General features: G+C 36.0%; 1 protein-coding gene across 3 annotated transcripts in view; it reads right to left on the minus strand.

The window, feature by feature from the left end:
• Window positions 1-4,999: 4,999 nt before the first annotated feature.
• Window positions 5,000-24,684, minus strand: part of LOC129745195 (oxidative stress-induced growth inhibitor 2-like) — a 175,440-nt gene continuing 155,755 nt past the window's right edge. For all 3 annotated transcript variants that reach the window (XM_055738118.1, XM_055738119.1, XM_055738120.1), the window contains 4 exons: window positions 23,667-23,872; window positions 23,492-23,575; window positions 8,865-9,652; window positions 5,000-8,799 (listed from right to left, as the gene is read on the minus strand). In XM_055738118.1, the coding sequence (XP_055594093.1) occupies window positions 7,680-8,799; window positions 8,865-9,652; window positions 23,492-23,575; window positions 23,667-23,872 (2,198 nt within the window). In that variant the 3' untranslated portion in view covers window positions 5,000-7,679. The remainder of the gene's footprint in view (window positions 8,800-8,864; window positions 9,653-23,491; window positions 23,576-23,666; window positions 23,873-24,684) is intronic.

Consider the following 24,684-nt stretch of genomic DNA (forward strand, 5'->3'; position numbering starts at 1 on the left):
TTGTAAAAGTTTCCTCAGGCTATCCCCAGATGCATTCCCTCTAATTATATACAAAAGTACAATATAGATATGAAATACAATGAAAACAAAATATAATCAATATGAAATGTATAAATGAAAAAAATATATCGATATAATAAAATAAACAAAAACCATTTGATGAACAATAATAATAATAATATCATTGATAAATAAAAAATATTTTATAACAAAAAATTTGAAAATGATAATAAAATAATAGAGATCAAATTTTTGGCATGATAAAATTTTTGTTTACTCCTGATGAAAAAAAGATATAAACTAAATCAATAGAATATTCTAGAAAATAGAATCATCTTAGCAATGATGATAACTTGAGAACATAAACAAAACAAATATACTTTAATGATAAAAATGAAAAAAATAAATAAATTCAAAATGATGATTAATTTTATTCACAAAAAATTCAAGCAAATCTGATTGTCAAATAAAAAAAAAAGGTCATATTTAACCAACTCAAATGCTGCTTATTGGGTAAAAAATATTGTTTGAATGACCCTTAAAAGATCGCAACTTTGAACTGTAAAATTCAATCCATCATACAATTACTATTCTTCATTATATTTCATTTAAATAACACTGCTTAGTTTAAAAAAAAGATTTTTTTTAACATAGCCACAATTATTTCGGATCAGGATTTCATTTAACCCAGATGTAGGAAAAACAGAGCTTGACGCGATGAACTGACGCGCTTTTGCTGTAGTATTTAGTATGATAGTATCGCCACTTTGGCCACCCCGCAACGAATTGAAATTTTCTTATTTTGTTCGAAACATGTATCGGCTCGAGTCCACCTAACAACATGCAGACCCACGGGTCGTCCAGCAATCAAAACTTTGCAATCGTCGCCTAGATTGATTCAATAAAGCGAGAAGACTACGATCCCGCAAACCATCATAAAGCGATTAAAGAAAAGCTAAACGGAGAAACAAATTTCAAATATGTTCTAAATCCTATGATATTTACATACTTCCCACTTGTTTCTCCCAGGGAAAAGTGGGTTATAAACCACGTAGCAAAAATCCCATAATTATTTCAAACAAAACTACACAAAAAAGAAGAAGCACGAGCAGAAACAAGCTTGATAAAAAAAGTAAAATGGCTAAAATGGAAACTTCTCACCGCGTAAAGTGTCAGCTGTCTGCAAGCCTCAATGCTGCCGTGCAACGCTTGCTTCGATCCAGCCAAATTTCCGTGCAATGAAAATCGAAGGTCGCGCTACTGATGCACATGTTCTAACATGTCAGCGTACTGGTGAATTAATCTTCTTCATATACCGTATTTTTTTTCACCTGGAGGCAAACTAGAGGCAACCTAGGTTCGCTCTAACTGCTGTCATCGTATTGCTCGAGAGGCAACCTAGGTTCGCTCGAAAAAGGGACGGAGTCGCCCTGAGAAAAAAGTCAGTTTTGCGAGAAGTTCATCAATACTCTCAACGTTGTTGTCAAAACATTAAACAGCTGTTTTTGGCTGAAAACAAAACAGTTGAAATAATGAACGGGCAAATGATTATTGCCGCGATTTTGAACCTCTCAGCCAAGCAAAATCGTACTATCTGGAGTCCAGTGCAATCCGGACACAAAAAACGGCAATCCGGATGTGAAGAACCGAATGAAGAAATCCAGAAGGGAGAACAAAATGACAGCTGCATGTAAACATTGCGCTCGTTCTCACGCACACCTACGTATGGAATAACTCGAAACCCGAAACTTGCTTTTTTATTCTGACGGTTCTAGAGCCAAATCCGGAATCAAAAAAAAATACGCCAATAGTTACGAATTAGTGAAACTATTTTCCACAACACTTTCATTTTTCACATAAGGAGTCACACAATTAATTTATTATCGTTGAGAATTGACGACACAATTTCGAAACATTCATTCCTCTTTTCACCTGAATCCACCTTTCCTTGCTCGAAATGCCGCTGGAAAATAGGCACTTTGGAAATCGCATATTTTTCCTGTTTTCGGGGTTTGTTCTAGAAAAAAACTGGTAGAATGGAAAGATGCTTAACAAGGTTCTAATTATGAACTTTTCATATAACACCTGATTAATGAAACCGCTCACACGCACAAAAACTTTCGATTCGAGTTGAAATAAAATTCGAAAAAAGCCTATGGTGTTCAAACATTTGCCCGGAGCAAAAACAGAACGCAACCGTTCGGGTCCTGGTGATTCGGGCAGAGAGCGAAGCCGACAGACGAAATAATGATGCGTGTCGTGACAAGCAAACGCGAACTACTATCATTAGAAAATTTCCAACCAAGAAACGCTCGACACGCATCGTTATTTCGTCTGTCGGCTTCGCTCTCTGCCCGAATCACCACCCACCGTACCTACTCGGAGAGCAAACAAACACGTTTTGCTGGACGAGGTGCTTGTAGTTCTAGAAATTCAGGAATGATTTTATGTTTATAATTTTCATATTTTTGTGAAATCTCACAGCGTGAATTGCAGCACCTCACTAGAATGTAGATTAAATGTGCTTTCTAATGAATATACTCTTGGTTGGTCCAAACAAAGTAAAAGCACTGAAAATCCGGGTACAACATGACGGTGGACCACAAAAACAGATGAAATTTCAATTTGTAAAAAAATCGCGCAAAGTAGTGAACTTTGAAAAATTCTAGTAAATTCAATTTTTGTTGCATCAAAAATCTAAAGACAGCAAAATGTTGTAGTCATTTTGTAGTCATATTTTTTTCAAAACTCTACCATCGCTCAAACAGTATTTACTAGCAATCGAATGAAAAGTAGGTTTTTTAGACCACTTTTTTGCACTTTTTGTGACCATTTCATTAAAAAAAAATTTAAAAAAATATTTCTTGTCTCCATGATGTAGGCATTAACTTCAGCTTTCATATGCATAAGGCAAATATTTTTTTGGACGTGTAACATATGAACTACAGCAGTTTTCGTGAGGCATGTTTTTTCGGATTTTTTTTCTTTCATGCTGAATAACGAGAAAACTAGTAACTTTAGCTGTATATAATGTTCTAAACATATTTTACTGACATTACAAGGTTTCTATTGATATAAGTTATATATGAAGTTCATAATAATTCAAACGACTTAAATAGATTTTACTTTTGTGGTGTCAAAATGACACCAAAAGTCGGAAAAGGGAGTTTTTTTGTCCAGGCTTCCAGGGTTCGTCCATAAAAAAAGTAAAGATGCAATATTGAAGAACTTTTGAATTCATTTAGGGTCCCCGAAGAAATTTTTGTATTTTGAAGCTTCTGAAAAAAGTTACAAGCCTTCAAACTTGCAATGGTGTCAAAATGACACCCTAATGCGGATGAGGGTTAAGTACATTGTAAAATTTTCGCACAAAATTAAACAAATGTATTTTAATAAGTGTGAAAAAGCATTCAAAGGCAAATCGAATTTTGAAATTTGGTTAACCCCACTTTTAGATGAACGGGTTTGAATTTTAAGTTCGGTTTTTGAAAAATGTCCCAACATTAAGCTAAATTTAAGTTATATAACTCAATATTAACATTTTGTCAAATCAGACAAAGAACGTTTTCCTCACGATCTGTTGAATGAGATGTCGTGATGTCCAAAAATTAAAGACAATAACTTCTTCATTGGATGCTGTTTCAAAAACCACTTGACAGAACGTCAAAAACACAACTTGAATGAAAAATAACAAAGATAACATATTTACATAACAAAAACTACAAAAAATCAAAAAGACAAAAAAAGTTACAAACATTATTTGACAATATTGATTAAAATAATAAAAATGATAGGAATGACAGGCAAAACTAAAGTTACAAATACGCCAAGGTTTTTTACTCGACATGAAATCCACCTGTCATGAGACTTTAAAAAATTCTCCCAGAAACAATGTCGAATGGAGCATTTTGCTGTTTTGTTGAAGCTTCACATTATCACAGTTTACGGATGTGATTGACGTGAAAGCTGCTTTTGTCGAGCATTTTTCCCGGAAATTTCACTCTGCAGCTTAATGTGAAATAAAAATTTATTTGGGTTGTAGGTAATTAGGTTTCAATTTAATCTCAAAACTATTTTATGACACCTGCATTTAACGCACAAAAAAAAACAAATCTCAACATTTGATTACGATACTCGGCTTTGAAATCAAGAATTTTCAGACCATCTGATCTACCATGTGTAAAACGAGCGCACTAAAACTAGTGTAGCCTAACGCACTATGGATATTTCAAATTCATAACAGAATAAAGTTTTTATTGTCTAACAAAAAGTCTAAGAAAAATTAAGTTAATGAAGGTGCTTAGTTGAAGACTATTGAACTTGCTCAATAGCAGTTCTATTCTAAACTCGCTTACACTTAGACAATATCTTGCCCAGGCGGAAAGTGTTTAGTTATTTAAACTGAGTCGAAAAAATTCATAAAAAATAGCCTTACTTAGAGAAACCCACCCCCATCTGTGTGAGGCATTCAATTGTTTCATTGGAGCTCCTTCATCTCACCAAATTTCAGCCGGTATGTGCCAATTCGGAGATGATCTTGACTTGGAGCTGCCTATTTTGGGACAGATGCGTTTTAAATGGACCCAAATAGGAATGAAGAAAAACAGCACCACAACAGTTCGGTCCAGAAATTGTAATTTATCCTCCAGTCAAACTTGGATCTAATGAAACAAAAAAAAATCCGAGGTGCTTTACGTGTTTAAATTTCATCTGCTGAACACCATACGGTTTAATTCGAGAAGAGATGAGTGGGTGCTGAAAGTGACAATTCAACAGAGACATTCAACACCCTCCAGTATTGATGACAGTATTTCTTTCTCGAAACGTTGTTGCTTTTAACTTTTTATTGAACAAGTCGTTACAAAATCATCTCCATTATTGTATTACGTTGAATAAATTCGAATCAATAAATATAAGCAATCAAATTTTCATCATAAATGAATTATACTTTATGGGGAAAAGAAGTGGTCAGTTTCGGATGCATTTAAAAGTCTTAAGATAATTTTTTCAACTCAGTATATTTCGGGGGACAAAAACTAACAATCGGCGCAACTAGTTGCATCAATAAGGATCCGAACAACTAGTGGCTTATAATAAAATTGTTTTTCAAATGTTACACATTTTGAATTTGATTATAATCTTCTAGAAATTGTACACGTTAGAACGGCAACGCTAGCTTCTCTAAACAGAGTGCAATCTCGAAAAAACGTACCTGCTCGTTACAGAAAGTTTGCTTCCAACACGCTTTACCCTGATTTTTTTTTCTAAATTAGATTTAATCACCTTTAATTGCTTCAGATACCTTACTGGCTTTTAGTAAACTAGCGTTCTGTCATAAATTTGGGAACAACTGGTTACTTATATTAGTTTTGTTTTATTTGATCTTTTTTATCCTGTTGTATCAACGAATGGGACTATCACCAAGGTTCAAATTTGTTACATATTGGTCATAAGGTTTTTTTTTCGGGCGAACGTCAAACAATTCAAACCCTTCTGAGATAACTTCACGCTTGAATGCCTACATACATTTGAGAAAATAGACATTAGATAGCAGTTAGAATATTAGTTTTTTTTTCTGAGGAAGAGTGTTTTAATGAGAAAATTCAATTTAAGAATTTGCATTCATTTTTTTATATATCTTTGTCAGAAATGTTCAACAGCACTAGAAGAATGGCAAAACAATTTTTGAAACTACGTGAAGTGTATCCATACTTTACTTACTGCTAGTTAGAACTGTAGTTTGCGTTTTCTGAAAGTATCCGGCTTAATTTTAACTTCGAAAACGCCAACCGATCATTGAAAACAAAACAAAAATACACAGAGAGATACAGTATATAAGCGTTAAAATGGTAATTGTTTTAAGTAGTTGTCACAATTCGAACATGTTACTTACGAACGAACTAGCTATCAGTATTACAAATCAGTCTCTAGTGGGGTTAAGGTTAGTTTTGAATCGTTACGAGAGCGTTTCCTATCACTCTCTTGGATATATCCCTATTATAAATAATTGAAACTGATGTCTAGTCGAATCGATTAAGTATAGGTTTTGTTGTTCTGCTCATTTTGTTTGTTTTATCCTAACGGGTTCTGAATATACCGCAAAGTTAACAACACTGCTTAAACTAATTCCTCGGTTTGTTAGAATATCATTGCAGATAATCGACAGTTTTGTGTGTGGGACTGTTGGGAAATTTTCTTAATGGCGGTTAAACTAAATATTTGTGGTTTTCATTCAAATCGGCTGTAATAGGAATGGTTTCTGATGGCATTGAGTGGCCTTGTTGATGATGTGCTGTAATAGTAATATTTTGTTCGATAGCTTTAATCTAAACTGATGCGATGGAAAACAATCATATCAATACTTTGTTATAATTTTCTTTAACTCCAAAAATCCTTCTATATGAAATTGAAATTTTATTAGTGTCCATCTGAATTAATGAACAAGTCTTGTTTGGAGAAAAAAGGTGATAAAAATAAATTTTTAATAAGAACAAATAATTAAAAAAGAAACTGTTAAAAGAAGTGAGTGGTGAAGCAAATAGTTTCCATAACCACTTAGCAAAACTTAAAACATATGTATGTGTAAGGAAAACATAATAAGTTATTTGATAACGATCTCATAAAAATATCAGGATCATATATTGTTGATTTAACAAATTTGGGTTCGAAGTTCACGGGATTTCTAATTATGAGTTGCAGTCAGATGCATTCCACTTGATATCATTGCACGTTATTCTGAATCGCTATTCGGAATATAAACTAGCACTGATATGGATTAATAATCATACTAATAAAATTGAAGTTTTACACATTTTATTTTCTTTAAAAATATTCCGATTGATAAAAAATTTTATTGCAATCTTTTTTTCAAACTAACAAAACAAAATACAATTTTGAACAAAGGGGTGAAAAAACAATTCTATTTTGGTTTGATCCAACTTTATCAGATACCAGATCCGAAACAAAAGCTAATACAAATTGCACACGAATTGTGTGGACAAATAAATTCATATTTAGTTATTCTATGGCATGTAATCGAAAGACTACACAACATGTCTATTAAAAGGCTTCCATTCAAATACAATTACAAAAAATGATACTTTTTCAGGTTTAGAAACGAAGACTTAAGAGGAGAGTCAAGCATTAAGTATCGGAGAAAGGAATGTACGTGGAGAAGGCTTAAAACAATAATATAGAAAGGTGACTTTTGTTTCAGAGTAAGCAGTTGCAAGAGTTGAGATTATAAAAAATGAATGAAAAAAATCTAAACGTAAAAATAAAAGTTGCTTAACATTAAATGTACGTACTAAGGAAACTTAACCCGGATAAACTTGCTACGCTGCTGTTCTACATTCGTAGCTGCAGGTTCGGATCTTGACTAGCAACGGAGTGGGGCGCCACCTGGCTAAGGGTAGGGAAACCACACTTTTCTAAAGCGTTTGCTAACGCTTTGTTGATACTCTCGAAACACGCTGCATTGCCATGCACTTGGAGATCGAGAGCATCGTTTCGGACAAAAGAACAAATTCCGGCTCTAATGAGACCAACCTGGTTGATCTTGACTAGTTTACAAAGGTGTTTACCAAAATTTTGACGATATGCCGATGAGAAGTTTAGTCCACTGTCCGAACTGAAACTTCTCAAACAAAGAACAACTGGATCGATGGGGGTTGGATGTATCAATCGTTCTCGGTTCGCTTGTGCATTGCTGATGTAATACTTAATGCTCCGCCAGGGATGAATCTAACGAAATTATCTCCTACCAAAGGTCCCATGGCGTAAAGTCCTTTATGCGCTGAACGCAACACTGCATTGGTGTACTTGTCAACATCGATAGGGTTATTCTTACAATCAATGGGTTTGGTGGGATCCTCGCCTAGTCCTAAGCCCGATGCATTCGTCTGGTAATCACCGATGACGGCCGGAATTGCCACCGGCAGGGTACACTCACAGGCTCTTCCCAAAACGCTCAAGTGATTGCAATTGCCGAATTTCTTGGCATCATTTGGTCCATTTCCGGTCTGATGGTAGTTCTTGTAGCGTCCGCGATCACAAACATTCAGATGACGGCATTTGTCGCAAATGTTCTTCAACCAAAACAGTTTTCGTCCAAAACTTGACGTCAACAAATGTTCGGCCAGCGACCAGAAAGCAACCGGACTAACTCCTCGATTTTCACAAACATCGTGCTCGGTAACTGTAAGAGCAGGTGATTGTTTCTGTAAAAATTCATCGCTAGTTTCCTTGGACAAATTGGCGGCAAATCGCAGATCCGGTTTTGAACCAATCAGAATAGCGCAAAACGACACTTCCATCTCACGCTTTTCGCCAGTCTTCAGGTGCTGCACCGTAACACGATGAACCCCATGGCCCTGCGAAAGGTCCACTATGGTGTGCTCAGGCAACGGGGAGTACAGCTCATACTTTTGGCTGGAGTCCTTCATCATCTTGTGTACCTCGTGGTACTCTGGATAAACATTCCCCGGAAGCATCTTATCCAATCCGGCCGTTCGATTCCGGTAAACGTGCACCACCGGAATACCCGAGGATCGGCAAATGGTCACCGCATCGGCAGCACTCAAGCCGGCTCCTACGATCAGTACCGGCTTCAATCGCGATCGGCCATCGTCGTCGTACCGCTCCAACGCCCGCTCCAAATGAGGCAGCTCGTACTTAACCCAGGGCATCTCCAGACCTTCTCCTCGGATGCCAAGTCGATTGGCTAGGTCCGAGGCCCCGTTGGCCATCACCAGGTTGCGACAGACCAGCGTGAACTGTTTGTTGGTAATGCGGTTGAATCTGCAATCAAAAGGGTGATCATTAGTAAGCTTTTCTAAAACATTCAAGTTTTTCAAGTAATTTACCCAGAAACGATCCACCGTCCGGTTTTCAGCTTTTCCGGTACCGCCGGATCCGATACGACGGAGAAATCCAGCGGCAGCACCGTCGTCACGATCGTATCTTTCATAAAGTATCGACTCAGATTCATTTCCTCCACGTAGCTCTCGTAGTACTGGGCGACGCGCGAAATCAACGCCCTCGTTTCGACCTCCTTCGAAAGTTGTCGCTTCAGCGAAAGATTACGCCTCGGGGGACAAAGCTTCACATTGACCTTGCCCCGGCGTTCCTCGTAGGCGATGCTGTCCTGCAGCAGGTTGTTCTGGTTCTCCAGAAGGATGCTGTTGTTGTTGTTGTTCTTACGGCATCTGTTACAGACTAAGGGCACTTTGTGCAGCTGTAGCCGGTTCAACTCGCTACATCTATCGCACCGATTACTGTTAGAATTACTGTAATTACTAGCGTTACTGTTACTGCTACCGATCAGTATCTTCCTATTACGATTTATGCTAGCACCATGGTGATTATTTGATTTCAGAATTTTAACGCCCTCCTCACTTCCGGCTGGCGGCGTCAGGTACGAATGGTTGTTATAGGTATGATAGGTATTGCTTTTGGACGTCGACGTGTTGTTTGTGGTAACAAAACTAGGCAAATCTGTGGGATCCAGGGTGGGTGGGTGTGTTTTCTCCCAATCGGCAAAGGGTAAGCCGGGCAGGGACATCCAGGCTGACAGCGATAGGGTACGCAGGTTCGGATCCATCCGGTGCCAGGAACCACCCGGGGGACCTCGCCCCAGAACTAGGTGGTCGATCTAAAAATAAAAGCGAGAAAAATTTATGAGTAATGGAAATCAGACAGACTTATGAGATAAGTGAGTTGACAAGGCTATCATTTGCGTGTGCTGGAGAGACTCGTGACCATTTTTTAGGACTACTCATTGCATCCTACATGCTAGGTGAGTAAAAGTGGTTTCAAACACAAAGAACTGCGATTTCTTTTTCAAACTTTGCACTTAAATGTCAGTGTTTTGGATTCTGACTTCCTAAGAATAAAATACATAATGTTAATACATTCATAATAATTGAATTCTTGATATCCAAAGAGAAGATTTAGCAAGAAAAAGCTTTTTTCGTAGAACTTCGCTAGAATTTTCCAGCCGAGCAGAGATGCATTTCGTTTATAAAATTTTTCTCACTGTACTTATACAATGCCATTCTTCTGGAGTGCTTTCACACGGAGCCGTGATCCACGTTCACTTTGTAATGCTGATAAAATGAACAGAGCCTTCTAGGAGGCTTTATTAGTCCAGATCATCTGCACAAAACCTCATAAAAGCTTATAACAATGATTAATAGTGATCCCAAGTGTCTGCCTTGCGGTACGCCTCAGTTTGCCGAAAATTTAGCTGAACATTTACATTCACATTTACTGAACATTTGCAAACTGCAGGCCCAATGAATCAACTATAAGTTTGGGGTCATAAAGGGTGTCCACGATGAAATTGTCACGCTATAAAATTACTCTAACTTTTTAACCGTTGGGTAGAATTTAACGAAAACTTGGGTGGATTAAGTTCATGATGCATTGTTTACATCCTGCAAGTTTTAAAGTCCTTGATCAAAATTCGCGGAAATGGAGTCGAAAGAACAGCTCGTGCGTGATAAAATCTTGCGCATTCATCACGAAACAAGGATCACTCACATCGTTCCATCGCTAAAACGTTGGGAATCGTAAATTCCACGGTGTCACGAGTGATTAAGCGGTTCGAAGAACGATTGACAATCGATCGGAATGCCAGAAGTGAAAGAAAAAGTATTCCGGACAACACCAAAAATCACAACCGCGTAGTTGGGGCCTACAACCGAAACCCGGACGCCTCCGTTCGGGATGTGGCTAAGAAGCTGCACCTGAGCCGAAGTTTTGTCCAGAAGGCTAAAACTAAGGCTGAGCTTCGACCGTTCGAGGTACAAAAGGTCCCTAATCGCGACGAGAAGCAGAAAAAGTCTGCCAAAACCCATGTCAGGAAGTTGTACCTCAACATGCTGATGAAAGTTGAATGCTGCATCATGGACGACGAAACATATGTTAAGGCCGACTTCAAACGGATCCCCGGCAACCTGTTTTTCACGGCCAAGGATAAGTTGAGCGTTCCGAAGCATGTCCGCCATCAGAAGATGTCCAAATTTGCGAATAAATTCCTGGCCTGGCAAACCATCTGCACGTGCGGGAAGGACACGATGGACGGACAGGTGTACATGGAAGAGTACCTCCATAAGCAGCTGCTTCCGCTCCTGGAGGTCTACAACGTCCCAACAATCTTCCGGCCGGATTTGGTCTCATGCCACTACTCCAAGGACGTGCTGAAGTGTTATGCGTACAATAAGCTCAATTTCGTGCCGAAAATTTTGAAACCCTCCCAACACTCCGGAGCTCCGCCCCATCCAGAAGTACTGGGAGATTATGAAGAAGCACCTTCTTAAAAGACCTAAGGTAGTGAAAAAGGTTGAGGAACTGAAGAAAATATGGTTTTACATGCAAAAAACGGTTGATTCGCAGATTGTGCAGAATCGTGCGGGCATTTGCGTATGGACTGTAAATTAAATACGAGTAAAATGGTAAAATGAAGTTTAATTGTTATTTTTCAATCCCTGACTATTTGATGGCAATTGGATGAAAACTAGGATTTTGCGAATCAATTTTGTGTGTGGCAATTTAATCGTGGACACCCACTGACAGGCGAAGTACTAAAACGTTGAAATTCGTTAAAAAATTTCTAACGGTCGCCATGGAAGAAGCCCCCTTTTACACTTCCTTGCTTTAAATGCCACCAAGGGTCTGGGTTTTCAGCAGAAACTTCGAATTGAGGTCCACCGCAACAACTAATTCTGGGAATTCTCCAAACACCAGCAATCAGTCTGTGCACCTCGACGTAAGCTTATATTTATCCCCAGATGTTATCTTGCAAATATTAAAAACAATTCGATAGACAGAGAGTGCATATTGCTCTTGCGAGCTAATATTTGCTGCATGCCAACATCCAACATGCTGATTAGGAAAATGTGTGTACCTCGTGGACAACAGTTTTCAATCAGTTTCCTCCTGAAAGGGGAAGAGAGAGAGTGTGTGTATAAATATTTGCATGGTGATTGATAGAGTGTTTTTCGCACTTTCACATAATTTATAGTTGAAAGTGCATACCGTTGGAGTTCTCCTGACTGATGAGTACATTTGCAGTACTTATAAATGAGAGTGTGGGTGGTTGATGAGAATGTAAACCACGCTTCGCACCTCACCTTCTGACATATCTATCTACCCAACCCTTTAAAACACGACATCGACCGTAATTTGGTGACAGGCATCGTGAATGGGTGTTGACAATGCACTCGAAAGAGTGCATCCGTTTCCGATGCCGACGAGGCTTTCCGCTTAAATTAACATCGATACCCGGGTGCATCATCATCCAGGGGATTATACCTATCGCCGGGCGATGTTCAATCGTGTGAATTGAACGGAAAAGATGAGAAACAACTAAAATATATATGAAAGAGGTAGATATACCGATATTTGTAGCATCTACTTCATCTGCTTCAGCAACCAGCGACAATGGATTCCCACAACGCCGGGTAGTTTGCTGATGATGGCAACATTTATTAATTCATATTCAATTAGACTCACGCTGCATAATTGGAATGAACGTTCTTCATGCATTATTTCCATTTGGTGGTACCAAAAATAGATGCACCATCTACAATCTGCCATGGCTGGTTATCGGTGAGAGATAACGGGACCGAACAAGCCTATCACACGAATTAGTTTTGAAAATGAGAATGAATGTATTTTCATAACTAAGTAAATCACAGTCAAAGATCCTTAGAACACAACTAATACATAGCAGAAAGTTTAATTAAAATTTTCAATTCATAAGATAAGATTATTTTTGCACAACAAAGGCTAATTTAATAGTTTAATAAAAGTTTGGGCTAAAGGCCGTGCGAACGGGGGAGGGATTTAACACTCTCTTCCCCCATGGAGATCTTTTTTAAGTAAAATTTCCAGCGCAAGAAATGAATTTACCGTAGTAACGTGAAATTACTTGATCCCAAAAGGTGATTAAAAATAAGTGTTACAAACATGTCAGAAAATTTACTTGTCCCCGGCGGTATTTATCCTAAATCACCCTAGGTCAGTGGTCGGCAAGCTTTTGAATCAGAAGAGGCAAAAACTTAAAATTTTCAGAGTTTGAAAGAGCCACATTGAAACAAAATATATGAATGATAAGTGTACTTAAGTTTTACGAAAATCGCTTTAAAATCATAGAAATTATTCTTACTCTTGGATATTTTTTCAAATTTGTTTCTGATTACCATAAAGTACGTGAAATCTCTTATGGATCGTTAATTTTGTTGAACATGGTGTAATTGTATATAAATTTCAATGCGTTGACAAATATCGGGTCGAGAAAACTTCGAATCCATTTCAAGCTTAAATTAAGAAAGTACATGAAGTTAAAGTCAAAGATTTGAACATATTAACATAATTTATAATTTCTTCGGCAAAGAAAAGCTTACCATAACAAATAACAAAGTAAAGGAGAATACATTTTCATAACATTTTCAAGCTTTCTCTTAACAATCCCCCAGAATTAGCTTATTCTTATCATCATCCATAAGTATATAATCCTCATTCTTTTAGAGATTGGAAAGGATCAGCTAATTCTTGGGAGTTGTCATGAGAAAGCTAAAAAAAATTATGAAAATGTATTCTCCTTTACTTTGTTATTTGTTATGGTAAGCTTTTCTTTACCGAAGAAACTGTAAATTATGTTATTGGACTGAAATTAATGTAGCCAAAAATCAAATTCTTCAAAATCATGCTCCTGATAACTGGTTACACATCTCATTCCAAAATTAATATTTTCGTAATGCATGACATTAAGCAAACGAGTGTTCCGAATTTTATGCATCTGTAAATTTAAAAATCTCATTTTTGTCACATGTGATATCTTCAGCATTGTGTGTCCAATTAAATAAGAACAAACTTTAATAGCCTCGATGAATAACCTACATTGTGGATAATTCATCTTACTAAAGCATATATTACTGAAAAAATCAGTGGTGTCACCAGTATAAATCGGCAATAATGTGACTTGAAGCCTTCATTTAAAATTCGTGACAAATAATAAAGCAACAGCACAATTTAACTGGCAAGATCAGTTCAAGGATACTTTTGTTTGAGCTTTCGATACAAAAATAATTCTTAATCCATATTGAAAAAAAAAGATGTCCGTTACTGAAACTTTGTTCGAAATTTCTGTGCTTTTAATAAATCTTGGCTGAAGGCATCACACTTGAAATTTTAAATGTGTTCAATGGATCAAAAGTCAACCTTTTGTTAAAGGCATACAATTTAATTATTTAAAAAGAACTAGTCAGTTTAATTATCTTTTGCGACTATTTAACCTGTGTTTGAGTATTCAAATATGTTTTAAGAATTGAAATTATCATTCATTCTGGATGCTTATTCGTGTTTGAAAAGCTATTACGTTTTAATTTGTAATTCTCAATTTCAGAATTTTGTATTTTAATTTTATGTACAATTTTGAAAACTGTATGCGAATTTCAAACAGTTTGAAAATTTGGAATTTGGTAGAAATTGTGGAAAAAAAAACTTGAAAAAAATCGGGCCTTTTTCCTCGATATCCGGTCAATCTGACCTGGCATTCTCAATTGTTTCTTTGAAAATCAGGGCAAGACCGATAAAATCCGGGAAATCTGAAGTACTAATGAGGTAACTGGATGAGGATACATTAAAATTATTATTTTCAATTTAAATAATTTAGATAAGATTGAGGTGGTTTTCTCAAAATTTCTTTGTAACATGTCAAAGTTGTAAAAATATTGGCGAAATGGTTGTTAAATTTAATTACGATTTTGCAAACTTCAACTGAGCAATTTATGTAGAAGGCAATTTAAGAGTGCTTACAATATAAAATTTGATGAGGGTTACGTTGTTTGATAACAAAACAGAGGCTGTCTCAAAACTACTTTTTTGTAAATGATAAACTTTGATTTTCCTGTTAGTTCAACTCTTTTGTTTGATTCACTCAAAAACATACACACGTTTTAAAAATAAATAAATTGATTTAAGTTTTTGCTTAAAAAACAGTTGTTCTTTGCAATTACTGTGTACAATAAATTTAATCTTGATATCTATGCCGATACTTCAAAAACAGTAGAAATAAAAAAAATTGTATAATTTTAGCGTAGTGAGCTAGAGAGCCGCAGCTTTACATCAAAAGAACAGCATGTGACTCGCGAGCCGCAGGTTGCCGACCTATTCCTTAGGCCTAAGACATTTCATTCTACGGAATTATATATATATATATATATATATCTTCATTACGTCGTATGGAACATCATAAGAATTCACGGTAAACTGCTGCAAAAGTTATCAAAATAACTTTAAAATTTGTGTTTTACGTATGGAATATGTTTTTCAGGCTACAAATATTCTAAATGGAAAGAAGTTGCGACTAGTTTAAGTCAGTTTTTGTATTTCTTCGTAATAAAACTCTTAGATTACATTTTGTTTCAGACGACGTAAGTAAAGCTCACGCGAGATATTTTTTTTTTGTTTCGATCATAGTCGTTTTAACAGGTTTTAACATCTTTATGTCATTCGCGACTTATATCAAGGATGCAGTTGGCGGACAGTTATTGAAAAACTTATCCGGCACAACTGTAACCGATGTTTACTCTTGGGCTTGAACTCACGAACATCGGCTCAGGAAGCAACTGACTTGCCAACTGAGCTATATCACAAGCCACCAGCGGAATCATATGACGTTTGCAAATCGCAACTAATTGAAACTCAAACCTTGACACACATAAACCCTAGTTCGACTTATGAATCGGATTTTATAAAGAAGTGTATCTTAACAAGTTCATCCCCTACTTAATTACTAATAGACTTAATAATAAAAATAAATCGTTTATATCATTACAAATTTTATGTAGATATGAAATCTTCTTCAAGAAACCAATTGTAGCCTCAATTTTATTTTGTATTTCTTGATCTTTTAATACACTCAAAAGATTTTTTTTATAAATTACACAAGGCCAAAAAATTCACATTTTCTGAGGTGCAGTGAATTTAAGAGCTTATTTTGATTGATTTTGGTGCCCTAAAACTTTTGAAAATGAACATGAAACATCTAAGAAAATTCTTCATTTTCCTGACAAAACTTTAAAGCATTCCAAAAAAAAATTAAAATAATGGCACGAAAATAGTTTCTTCAAGAACCACAGTAACTTTGACATCTTCGAAAAAAGTTATAAAAGTTTTATATTTGTTTGCTACTCACAATTCTGTGGAATAAAAGATTTTTAAAGAATTTTTAAATAAGTTTATTTCTAAACCTAGTTAGTTTTAAGATATTTTTAAAAGCAAAACTTAAATCTTTTTGCAGACTGCAACAAATTTGTTATATGAGAGATTTTTTTTAAATTTTCTTCAGTAATGTCAGAAATACTTGTCTTCCCATATTTATACAGCCCATTGAATCACTTTTTAGATCATGCATCATCATCATTAAAATATTATTCCTAAATTCAATAAAGTATAATGAACAATTTCTTCATATTATATTTTAAATTATGAAGAGTTTAATCACCTTAGTAATGTTTGTTAATTAAATTTATCGATCTTATCGGTGAAACTTATATTCTTTCAGTAAGTACTATGAATTATGAAAATTAGAGATGAGTAGAAAGAAATTCATACATAGGTATTTAAAATGAGCGAGTAGAATTTTATAGGAAGCATTTTTATCACATCTCATAAATTTGTTCCTTGTAGAACAAATTTTCATTTTCATAATCTTGAAATATTTATACTAAAACAACATAGCTTTTACCGATAAGGCTGATAGATTAATCTTACATTTCATTTAAATTTTCAAATAAATTTACGGAACTTTATAGTCGAACTTATGAATTTTTTGAAGCATTTTTTTTGCCTTTGTTTTTAACTCTGCAGTTTTGTGTTTTGCAAACATAATCTTCTATAAATCCTATAAATATAGATTTTTAATAAGAAAAACTTAGTTTCTACCTTTTGTCATTCCCAGGACCCAATATTTAAATTGACGGCGAAAAAAAATTCAGAGCCTATACTATAAACTATAATTGCGCTTGTCAATTTTTAAACCTTTTACTCATTTATAATTGTTTGTTATTGTATTGTCAATTCATTTTTTTGGAATCGATTATGACTTAATGAAAAAAAACAAACTTTTGCAGCCTTCTATTTTGATAACTGGAATAATTTGAATATAAATTTTTTTTATCACTAACTCTGATGATTTTTAAAATAAAAATATTTTTTTCCTTTGTATCAAATTCAATTTAATTATCATCTATGTGATTTGAATAAATTCTCTAAAGTTAAAAAAGGATATTTTTTCCTTATAGAAAATTTTCATTTCAAATCGTGATTAAATATTATTTCAAATTAAAAATTAAAGAGAGGAATTTTTCAATCAAAATTAAAATAAAAAAAAGTAAATTAATATGATAAATAATTAACAATTATATTATCATTTTGCAATATTAAATCACGGTTAATTATTGACCTGATCTGAAATTCATTTTAGAATTCCGATTTAATTCCTTTTTAACCTGGTATTATATTCTATGTATTTTATTTCTTTGCACTGATTCTTATGTCCAAAGTATTAAATTACGTTTAAATAACTTACCGGAAATAGCATTGATTGGAAACTTGACGGTTGATTGATTTGAAAGTATGAGTTTAACACCGTTTTTTTTACTTTTCATGGTCATGATTTATTCGAGAAAAAAAACATGTCTAAATACATGCAAAATGTAGAAACCAACTTTAGCAATCGGATACTTGTTGTTGGATGCTTTATTGCATTTGATAACTGGTCATTTTTCGATTTTTTTTCTTTGAATTTTGAAAACGTAAAAATAAATAAAAGAACTCGAATTTTATTGTTTGAGAATCTTATTTGATTTACGTGACAAGATTTCTAGAACTGGTAATTTTGTACAAATCGGTTGAGAAACAAAAGAAATGTAAGGCTTTTCAGACGGGACACTCTCTAGACACACAGATTGCCCGGATTTCCAATGAAATTCTCGAGACAAGTCCGGTCTGGCCCGGGTGTCCGGATATTGGAGAAATGAGAAAACTGCTCGAAACTTTCCCGGTGTTATCCAAATTCTTTGGAAAATTCATCAAAAATCTAAAATTTAATTTCAAATTTTACGTTCAAAACCTTTTTTGAACAGCTTTTTTCGGATGCCTTAAATACGAATAAAACACTGCTAATGTGATTCGATAAAAAATTCAATAATATTTCTTTACTTCCCCTCAAATGTTTTTGATTTGTGCCGGGTTTAAAAAAAATGCCTGGAACTGCTCGCAACTGTCTGGCCCAGGGTATCAGGTATCAGAATGGGAGTAGGCTTAATAGCGGCACGTTATCCAAACATACGGGAAAATTGTGCCTAGCCTTTTTTTATCCAAGATTTCATCATTTACCTGAGAAACCTGAAAAACCTATAAAAGGAAGAAATAAATTCAATCTATTTAAGATGGCATAAAGCCTTTCCACTAGGGATTATTAGCATTGAAGCTCTTTTCTACATTCGGTAAGGAATGATAGAATGTTTTTAAAGTTTAATTTCTTAAACTCAGATTCGCTTAAAGCGTAAGATCCCAGAGTACGAAAACGTAGTCTGGCAAATGAGGGACAGTTACATATAAGATGGAAGGGATCTTTCACATCTGATTCACAACTACCACATATTGGAGATTCAGCACGCTGAATGTTGTGCATGTGATAGTTGAGTTTACAATGACCGGAGAGTGCTCTGATCAAGATGCTGCAATGAGATTTATTTAAAGTTAATAAGTACCTCGATATGATTGGAGATGGTTTTTCTAAAAATAATTTAGTTTGACGACAAGTGTCCAACTCTTCCCAGTATCGTTTATGCTGGTTAGAGGACCAACTTTGAATTTGGTTTCTGAACCAACATGGTGATATTGGGAAAGCCGGCTCTGGTCCGTAAAATTCCTTTTCCGATCCAGCTCTAGCGAGTTTGTCGGCGCATTCTTTTCCAAAAATTCCCTTTTGTCCGGGTACCCATAGAAGGTTTAATACTTCGCCTCAGCAAGTTCTTCGATTGCTTTCCGGCATGCGATTACCAGTTTTGATCTAGAACTGGAAGCACTGAGTGATTTGATAGCTGCTTGGCTATCTGGACAGAAATAAATTGTTCTGAACATAATCTTCTTTTGAAGTGCAATTTGCACTCCATACATAATAGCATATAGCTCAGCCTGAAAGACTGTTCAATATTTTCCTAGAGGTTGAGCATGTTCTATATTCAACTCGTGACAGTAAATTCCTGCACCTGCACGACCGTTTGATAATGAACCGTCAGTATAGAATACAATATGAGAGGACATTTGGTCCTCTACGAAATCTGATAACCATTCTTGAGGAGAAGGAAATTTGACTTTAAACCCCATGTAGGGAAAACTACTCGAGAGTGTTAAATCGTTTGGAGCTAAATTAAACTTGTTTAATCTAACTAATTCAGGCCACACATTTGTATGACTCGATGAACTTTCGATATTTCCTGACAGCCAGAGACCAACTGCCTGTAGACGAAAAGCACATGAGAAGGCTTCCTGTTTTAGGAACAAGTGTAGAGGTTTGATAGAAAACAGAGCCTCTAGTGCTGCAGTAGGAGTTGTAGTGAACGATCCGGACAATCCTAAAAAACACATTCTTTGAAGGTGATTTAGTTTTGTCCGAACTGTTGCAACTTTTCCTTTCTGCCACCACACTATACACCCATAGGCCAAGATTGGTCTTACTATTGTGGAGTAAATCCAGTGAATATGTTTGGGTTTGAGTCCCCAGTTTTTCCCGATTGCACGTCGGCATTGTCCGAAGGCCATGCATGCTTTTTTGATTCTGAATTCGATGTGATCAGACCAGTTTAATTTGGAGTCAAGAATGACACCCAAATATATAAATTGTACGTCTCGGTGGTCGGGTGGTTAGCGTGGTAAGACGGTAATCGCTGGTCCACTGATGGCATGGGTTCGATTCCCATCTCGGTACTGGGTGTTAAATGTTAATCTTAAGTTGTCCACGTCATTTATTCAGTCTGTAAAGCCTAAATCGGCTAAGACGGTGTATGTCTTTTAAAAAAAAATATTTAACTTGATCAGACACGGTGATTTCGGAACCATAAAACAGCAGAGGGCGCACCCCGCGGGTGATACGTTTTTTAGTAAATAAAACAATATTAGTTTTCAGAGGATTAACTGAAAGTTCTACATGAGAACACCATCGTTCAATAGAGCGCAGAGCTTGTTGCATTATATCAAATAATGTGCTGATAATCATCTGCGAATCCATAGGTTGGTATTCCACGGTCATTGAGTTTTCTCAACAAGCCGTCTGCAACTAGGTTCCACAAAGCGGTGATAGTACACCTCCCTGTGGGCAACCACGTGTGCTAACTTTTGTTATTGAAGCCTGTCTTAAAGACGAATGAAGATTCCTGTTACTTAGCATTACGCTAATCCAGTTAATTATAACATTAGGCACTCCATGAAGTAGTGCCGCATCCATTATTGATGTAAACGAGACATTTTCAAATGCTCCTTCTATGTCTAGAAATGCTCCTAGACATGATTCTTTCTGTGAAAAACTATTTTCAATATTATGTACTACGTTGTGCAGAAGAGTTAATGTTGATTTTCCTGTTTGGTATGCATGTTGTGTCGCATTTAGCGGATGTTGGAAAAGGCATTCTTGCCGGATATGATGATCAATTAAACGTTCAAGTGCTTTTAATAGAAATGAACTTAGACTAATAGGACGAAAGCTTTTGGCTTCGTCGTATGATGATCGTCTCCCTTTAGGGATGAATTTCACGGCTATCTGCCGCCAAAGTTTAGGAATATATCCATGAGCAAAACTGCTTATCATTATTTTTCTTAATATGTGTTTGAAATGATCGAAACCTTTTTGAAGCAAAACTGGAAATAAACCGTCAATTCCAGGAGATTTGTATTGAGCAAAACCATCGATTGCCCATTTGATCGATTCTGTAGTAACTATTTTCCGAGCGAAATGCAAGGATTCTAGACTTCCAGGAAAGAATTCAGGCTCTATCGATGAATCTTGATCAACACATCCTGGAAAGTGAGTATTGAATAGACAACTTAATGTTTCTTCGTCGTTTGATGTATAATCACCACTAGGGGTTTTAAGGTATGAAACCTGATAATCTTTTGATTTGGCTAAGACTTTATTTAACCTACTTGCTTCGTGCAAGCATGAAATGTTTGTGCAGTAGCTCTGCCAACTTGAGCGCTCGGCAGCTCTTGTTGCTTTCCGGTAAGCTCGGCGAGCCAACTTGAAAGCATCAAAACCTTCCGTGCGCCTTCGGTTCAAGAGCGCATGCAGTTTTTTCGTAATTTACTGAGATTTGAGTTCCACCATGGTGTACTGTTTTTGTTGAATTTCAACGTTCGTAAGGACACGCTTCTTCATAAGAATTCAAAATAATTTCGGTGGTTTTTGCAACAACTTCATCCAACTCAAGAGAAGTAGTAATTTCAGGTGTATATCCATGATGTTAGTAGCAAGATGCTCCAAATATAGGTCCCAATTAGTTGTTCTTGGGTTTCTGAATATAATTGTTTCTAAAAACTCACCTGAGTTTTCAAAATAGATAAACCTGTGGTCAGAAATCGATTCTTCATTAGGCACATGCCAATTTGAAGTTTCCTGAGAACAAAGTGTGATGTCAATCACCTCTTCTCTATCACACCTAACAAAAGTTGGATTATTTCCTACATTTAGAATTTCTAAATCAGTGCTGCTTAAATATTCCATTAAATTTGAGCCTCTCAGATTGATATCTGAGCTACCCCTTACAAAATGATGGGCATTGGCATCACAGCCAATTATAAGAGGTATATTTTGTGATTCACAGAATAAAATGACATTTTTTAAATCATCCGTAGGGGATGATTGTTCATATGGTTAGTATGCTGAACAGTAGACGTATTTTCTATCAGGCAGCGAAACCTGAACGACGCAAACCTTTTTTGAACAGCTTTTTTCGGATGCCTTAAACACGAATAAAACACTGCTAATGTGATTCGATAAAAAATTCAATAATATTTCTTCACTTCCCCTCAAATGTTTTTGATTTGTGCCGGGTTTAAAAAAATGCCCAGAACTGCTCGCAACTGTTTGGCCCAGCTACGTGCGAAAATAATTCTGGAATGCTAGGAAGTTATGAAATTAAAGAGTTCATGAATTTATAAGGAACCCCAGATTTTTTTAACTGTCTTCTGTATCCGCAGATCTTTGTTTCTGTTGTTCAAGTCTCTAATGAAATGATAGACTGACACACAATAGACTGAGTCGAGTTGGGCTTATTTTTTAATTTTCAAACCTTGGGGTCTTGAAAGCTTCGTTTAAACTCATCCATAATTTTTTTTTGTAGAATTTTCAAGTAACATTTACATGAGTAACTGTTAGGATTGTACAGGAAAATTGAATATGTTGTACTGAAAAATCAACATCATTTTAGTTTCTTCTGTGGAACCGAGCCTTCAAATGGGTTTTTGTGCCAATTTACAAATTCTCTAAAGAAAATTTTCCGATGAACAACTTTGTCCAAGTTTGAACAGTCACTTTGTTTTTTTTAGCATTTTAGATTGTGTATTTTAGTTTCAAAATAAGTCTTCAGAAACAATTAATACCAAATTTTGAAAAAGCTCTGCGAAATACTTGTTTGAATCCTCAATAAGGTACCCACTTGCGAATTATCGTATTTTGAAGTTGTTCGATAGGCGGCTGGTCTAAAAGACAATGAGCTTAGAAATTCAAGCAATTAGTGTAAGACCGTTTATTGACCCTCCCCCCCCCCCATCTGATTAAGTTACAAACGTCGCTGAACAATACTCAAGTTTGTATCTGCTTTGGACATAGTTTGATCTACAAAATTAAAAAGAAACATTTTTTAGCTTCTTCTCATGTGTAAATGCATGAGAAAGTTTAATTGATTAAACATTAGTTGTAGTTTCTGAAAAGGTATAGAAACATCTTGCGATAATACGGGCTAAGATAAACAAGCAAAAGCTATCCACGCCTGTATATTTTAACGTTTGGAAGAAAAAAAAAATCTAAACTTTGAATAACCTAAAAGTGTCATTAATCGTCCATCAAAGTTTTCGAGAACCATCTAGAAAATCCAATAAAACCGCGATTTCGACAAGTGGAACGGCGACTCCGCCAATTGATGGAATAAATTTAGCTCCGGTCGCTGAACTACCACCACTTGTTCTCGCTTGGCTGAGCAATCATCAATGGAAGTTGCATTGACCAACCGCTTAGCAACCGATCGAGATAAGTAAGTAGGTAGGTAGTTAAGTTTAGTCATTCATGTCACAGCAACTTCTAGTCCTGCTCCTCCGGAGCCTCTGAGCAACTTGAAAGCTTTATCAACTCAGACATCAATCAATAGAAACACATAATGGAAAAATACTGAAGCCTCTCGGTTTGGTTGTGTTTCGCACTTACCTCCTTTTCCGGGTGATATTTGTACTCTACCATACACGGCAACTCCATGCCAAGGTCGGCACAGGGATGCTGCAAACTGTCCAGCTGTTGTGTTGAGAGAAAAAAGTGAACAATAATGCAGAAATATGTGAGTTATTTTACCTCAAGCGAACTGTTCACTGTATGTTCAACTTACCAGCAACGATACTGGGTTAGTGCTGCGTCCTTCGAGCCCATCGGCCAAACTGAACAGGTCGTGCTCGACCAGGCTCTTCTGGGCATCGTAGTAGTTTAGCCGGGCCCGCAAAAGCTCGTCCGGATGCTTTTGGATTTTTTCCGGGGACCAATATGGCCAATTGCCCGCCAGCATGTATGATAACGAAATTCCGCTAGGTCCATTGCCTGTGTTAGGATAGAAAAAAGGGGGAAATCATCTGTTAGAGCTTGCACAAAGAACTGGTAGGAATTAATTTGTTTTCATTTTTTTTTGCGTGGTGGAATAAAATTCTGCGACAATCGAGCGGAAAAAATGTATTGTTTGTAAATCGAGTTTGAAATCCCTTCCGGCTTATCAAAACTTTACCAGGTTGGTATGTCATTTAACAGTCGAGCACGTTGTTGTGACTTTAGTTTATTTTAAACGGTTATATGTGTTCCTAGCAAGTGAACCTTGATGACGACCGTGCAACTGACAACAAATGATTTGCATTGAGGAGCGATGTCGTGTTAATTGAATGCAATTTGCCTTAGTTATTCCAGTAAACCTTGTGTTGTGTCTTCATTTAGAAGGCCGACTTGGGTAGAAACAAGTGAATGTAGAATTTGGAAAGTTGAAATGAAAAGTTCTCAAAAATTGTGTGTTGATCTAAACAACAATTTAGGATTTCAGGTAAAGAAAATAACGTTTCAGGTTTTGGCAGTAAGAAATGGAACACAATATTTAAAATTTAGACAAAAAACCTTTGTGATAACTTTAATAAAAGCCTCAATTTCTTTATAAACGTTTAGAAATAAGTGGCTTTTGAAAAATTAAAGGGTGATACGGTCAAAATTTGGTCAAGGGAAAACGCGTGTAAATCGGTGAAATCGTTTATTTAAAAAATCAAATTTAATTTCTTTTTCAAGTTTAATTTGTATAAAAACCCTGCCATCAGATTTTGTACAGCCACCTTGTCCACCTTCTTCACCGCAGAAAGCCAGTTTGCCTTGAACTG

This window comes from Uranotaenia lowii, chromosome 2 (assembly GCF_029784155.1).
Source record: "Uranotaenia lowii strain MFRU-FL chromosome 2, ASM2978415v1, whole genome shotgun sequence".
In the NCBI taxonomy this organism is placed as follows: domain Eukaryota; kingdom Metazoa; phylum Arthropoda; class Insecta; order Diptera; family Culicidae; genus Uranotaenia; species Uranotaenia lowii.